Genomic DNA, 5,000 nt, shown 5'->3' on the forward strand with positions numbered 1-5,000 from the left:
CCTGATGTACGACACCGACACCCGCGTACGATAACTTGGGCACGACCACAGCAGCGGCGCCAGGCGGACGACGCGGGACCTCAGTCAGCTGACGGCAGCCCAGCCTCAGTCACCATCGCGACGCGCGAGCGGACGGCACCTCCCTAGCGTCTCTCCCGCCTGTGTGTGTGTGTGTGTGTGACCCAACTTTTTAATTTTTTTAAAATTATTTTTCTACTCGTTCAACCACATCACAACCATGAACCATACGTAATTAATCACCCATAACCGGACGGAGGAACCATCTACAACCAACCAATCAAACGAACGTTTGAATTTACGAAGAAAAAAAGAAATATATATACATTTCTGTGTCATTTTAAAACTTTTGGAAGTAACAGAGCGTGATATCTATCCATTCATACACACACGTTACTATATAAATCTATTCCCCTACCCCCCTTTTTACCCCCCCATCACCTTCCCCCATCCCCGGGGGTTATAACAACGTTATAAAGGGTTATATAACAAACCATGTACGTGAAATTCGAAGTGTGGGTCGGTTTGGCCGTCCTGTGTGCGTGGCGGGTGCGCGCGCAGCAGCAGCAGGCGGCGTCGTCGCCGGCGGATGACTTCCAGCTGACCATCCTACACTTGAACGACTTCCACGCGAGATTCGAAGAGACGAATGTCTACTCCGGCCGGTGTACGACGCGCGACCGGGAACGGAACGGTTGTTTTGGTGGATTCGCCCGGTAAGTTAGACAAACTCTCAAATACATTGATTAATAATAACTTTTAAGGTTTATTCTAAGGTAATGACTGTTCAAAGAGCGCGCGCACGCGCGCTCCCTCCCCTCCCATCCAATGTTTACATACGTCCCTTCCTTCCTCCCACATACGGCACAGATGAGCACCACTTTGATGCGACATGTGGAAGAATTCCCTTCCAGCGATGGTTTTCCAGGATGGGTTCCTACACTATGGGGGGGTTTCCCCTGGAATATTGCTCAGGGGGTTTCCTACACAATTTGGCCCGTGGACTCAGTCTCTAGCTGTCATGTAATAATGCACCGAAACCACAGCTCCCTTTCCACATCCAGGCCCCACAGAACTTTCCATGGTTTACCCCAGACGCTTCACATGCCCTGGTTCAATCCATTGACAGCACGTCGACCCCGGTATACCACACCGTTCCAATTCACTCTATTCCTTGCACGCCTTTCACGACGGTATATATATATACAGAAGCAGTGAAAAGTTTTTATCGAGGATGTAAGGCATGTGTACGTGTAGGAAGAGAGGAAAGTGATTGGTTCTCAGTGAATGTAGGTTTGCGGCAGGGGTGTGTGATGTCTCCATGGTTGTTTAATTTGTTTATGGATGGGGTTGTTAGGGAGGTAAATGCAAGAGTTTTGGAAAGAGGGGCAAGTATGAAGTCTGTTGGGGATGAGAGAGCTTGGGAAGTGAGTCAGTTGTTGTTCGCTGATGATACAGCGCTGGTGGCTGATTCATGTGAGAAACTGCAGAAGCTGGTGACTGAGTTTGGTAAAGTGTGTGGAAGAAGAAAGTTAAGAGTAAATGTGAATAAGAGCAAGGTTATTAGGTACAGTAGGGTTGAGGGTCAAGTCAATTGGGAGGTGAGTTTGAATGGAGAAAAACTGGAGGAAGTGAAGTGTTTTAGATATCTGGGAGTGGATCTGGCAGCGGATGGAACCATGGAAGCGGAAGTGGATCATAGGGTGGGGGAGGGGGCGAAAATTCTGGGGGCCTTGAAGAATGTGTGGAGTCGAGAACATTATCTCGGAAAGCAAAAATGGGTATGTTTGAAGGAATAGTGGTTCCAACAATGTTGTATGGTTGCGAGGCGTGGGCTATGGATAGAGTTGTGCGCAGGAGGATGGATGTGCTGGAAATGAGATGTTTGAGGACAATGTGTGGTGTGAGGTGGTTTGATCGAGTGAGTAACGTAAGGGTAAGAGAGATGTGTGGAAATAAAAAGAGCGTGGTTGAGAGAGCAGAAGAGGGTGTTTTGAAGTGGTTTGGGCACATGGAGAGGATGAGTGAGGAAAGATTGACCAAGAGGATATATGTGTCGGAGGTGGAGGCAACAAGGAGAAGAGGGAGACCAAATTGGAGGTGGAAAGATGGAGTGAAAAAGATTTTGTGTGATCGGGGCCTGAACATGCAGGAGGGTGAAAGGAGGGCAAGGAATAGAGTGAATTGGAGCGATGTGGTATACCGGGGTTGACGTGCTGTCAGTGGATTGAATCAAGGCATGTGAAGCGTCTGGGGTAAGCTATGGAAAGCTGTGTAGGTATGTATATTTGCGTGTGTGGGTGTGTGTATGTACATGTGTATGGGGGGGGGTTGGGCCATTTCTTTCGTCTGTTTCCTTGCGCTACCTCGCAAACGCGGGAGACAGCGACAAAGTATAAAAAAAAATATATATATATATATATATATATATATATATATATATATATATATATATATATATATATATATATATATGACCTTTTGAGCTAGATGGACTGCACAACCTGGAGTGGTGCTGAGGTCCTAGTAAGACAGTATTGGACGCTAGATGGACTGAACAACCTGGAGTGGTGCCGGGGTCCTAGAGAGACAGTATTGGACGCTAGATGGACTGAACACCCTGGAGTGGTGCTGGGTCCTAGTGAGACAGTACTGGACGCTAGATGGACTGAACACCCTGGAGTGGTGCTGGGGTCCTAGTGAGACAGTACTGGACGCTAGATGGACTGAACACCCTGGAGTGGTGCTGGGGGGGTCGTAGTGAGACAGTACTGGACGCTAGATGGACTGAACACCCTGGAGTGGTGCTGGGGTCCTAGTGAGACAGTATTGGACGCTAGATGGACTGAACACCCTGGAGTGGTGCTGGGGGGGTCCTAGTGAGACAGTATTGGACGCTAGATGGACTGAACACCCTGGAGTGGTGCTGGGGGGGGGGTCGTAGTGAGACAGTATTGGACGCTAGATGGACTGAACACCCTGGAGTGGTGCTGGGGGGGGGGGTCGTAGTGAGACAGTATTGGACGCTAGATGGACTGAACACCCTGGAGTGGTGCCGGGATTCTAGTGAGACAGTATTGGACGCTAGATGGACTGAACACCCTGGAGTGGTGCTGGGGGGGTCGTAGTGAGACACTAGGGGCGTAATGGTTGTTGTCAAGGCTGACAACACTGGTGGCATTGCCGAGGTGGTCATGATCTAGCAGACGCATCCAGACGCAGGTCATAAATAAACCTATCGAGTCAGCGGGTCACTTGTACCGGGGGAAAAGGGGGAGGGAAGGGTGGACTGTCGACAAGGGGGGGTTGAACTTCCTGCCACATCCCCCCGCCCCCTTTCTCCCCCAACCTCGCTACACAGATCTGACAATGGGTGCAGTACAATGCCATACCTCGTAGACTGTGTGGAAGTGTGGCCATTAATTCAGTGGGGGGTGTGTGGACGACATGTAGGCTGGGTGTGTCAGTGGGTGTTGAGACTGGAGGACAGGTGGGTGTGGGTGGTGTCAGTGGGTGTTGAGACTGGAGGACAGGTGGGTGTGTGGGTGGTGTCAGTGGGTGTTGAGACTGGAGGACAGGTGGGTGTGTGGGTGTGTTGAGACTAGAGGACAGGTGGGTGTGTGGGTGTGATGAGACTGGAGGAGAGGTGGGTGTGTGTGTGTGTACCAGGGCTATGTATTGTGTCTGGAATGTGGGTGTTGAGACTGGAGGAGAGGTGGATGTGTGTGTGTGTACCAGGGCTGTGTATTGTGTCTGGAATGTGGGTGTTGAGACTGGAGGAGAGGTGGGTGTGTGTGTGGGTGTACCAGGGCTGTGTATTGTGTCTGGAATGCGGGTGTTGAGACTGGGGGAGAGGTGGGTGTGTGTGTGTGTGTACCAGGGCTGTGTATTGTGTCTGGAATGTGGGTGTTGAGACTGGAGGAGAGGTGGATGTGTGTGTGGGTGTGTACCAGGGCTGTGTATTGTGTCTGGAATGCGGGTGTTGAGACTGGAGGAGAGGTGGGTGTGTGTGTGTGTGTACCAGGGCTGTGTATTGTGTCTGGAATGTGGGTGTTGAGACTGGAGGAGAGGTGGGTGTGTGTGTGGGTGTGTACCAGGGCTGTGTATTGTGTCTGGAATGCGGGTGTTGAGACTGGAGGAGAGGTGGATGTGTGTGTGGGTGTACCAGGGCTGTGTATTGTGTCTGGAATGCGGGTGTTGAGACTGGAGGAGAGGTGGGTGTGTGTGTGGGTGTACCAGGGCTGTGTACTGTGTCTGGAATGCGGGCGGTGTGGCTGATGCTGTGTTTACCATATGTTTCTCAGCACCCGTGGCCTTCACCCGTACACCGTGTGTATACCTGTGTATACCCTGGGTATATTTGAGTATGGTGGGGGGTGTGTATTAGCATCGTGGGCAGCGGGTATGTTATGGGTAGTTAAGCTCAGCTCGAAGTGCTGGTTGGATGGCTAACGGTCGTCAGGAAACGACCCTTTGATACACGACCTCTCTCTCTCTCTCTCTCTCTCTCTCTCTCTCTCTCTCTCTCTCTCTCTCTCTCTATCTATCTATCTATCTATCTATCTATCTCTCTTTGTGATCATGTATTTTGCATCGCAATTGATAACCCTGTGTGTGTGTGTGTGTGTGTGTGTGTGTGTGTGTGTGTGTGTGTGTGTGTGTGTGTGTGTGTGTGTGTGTGTGTGTGTGTGTGTGTGTGTGTGTGTGTGTGTGTGTGTGTGTGTGTGTATGAGTGCGAGTATGTGTGTGTGTATGTGTGTGTGTGTATGAGTGCGAGTATGTGTGTATGTGTGTGTGTGTGTGTGTGTGTGTGTGTGTGTGTGTGTGTGTGTGTGTGTGTGTGTGTGTGTATGGTTCGTTCCTGTGTGTGTGTGTGTGTATGGTTCGTTCCTGTGTGTGTGTGTATGGTTCGTTCCTGTGTGTGTGTGTGTGTATGGTTCGTTCCTGTGTGTGTGTGTATGGTTCGTTCCTGTGTGTGTGTG

General features: G+C 50.4%; 1 protein-coding gene and 1 long non-coding RNA gene across 5 annotated transcripts in view; one reads left to right on the top strand and one right to left on the bottom strand.

Annotated features, from left to right (window-relative positions):
* LOC139767465 (uncharacterized) overlaps positions 1-5,000 on the bottom strand; it is a 241,673-nt gene that overhangs the window by 39,611 nt on the left and 197,062 nt on the right. The window lies entirely within an intron of this gene.
* The window catches only part of LOC139767460 (snake venom 5'-nucleotidase-like), a 53,077-nt gene continuing 48,164 nt past the window's right edge, over positions 88-5,000 (top strand). The window contains exon 1 of the mRNA XM_071696869.1: positions 88-734. Coding sequence (XP_071552970.1) covers positions 514-734 — 221 coding nt within the window. The 5' untranslated portion in view covers positions 88-513. The remainder of the gene's footprint in view (positions 735-5,000) is intronic.

The sequence above is a fragment of the Panulirus ornatus genome, chromosome 61 (assembly GCF_036320965.1).
Source record: "Panulirus ornatus isolate Po-2019 chromosome 61, ASM3632096v1, whole genome shotgun sequence".
NCBI classification, from domain to species: domain Eukaryota; kingdom Metazoa; phylum Arthropoda; class Malacostraca; order Decapoda; family Palinuridae; genus Panulirus; species Panulirus ornatus.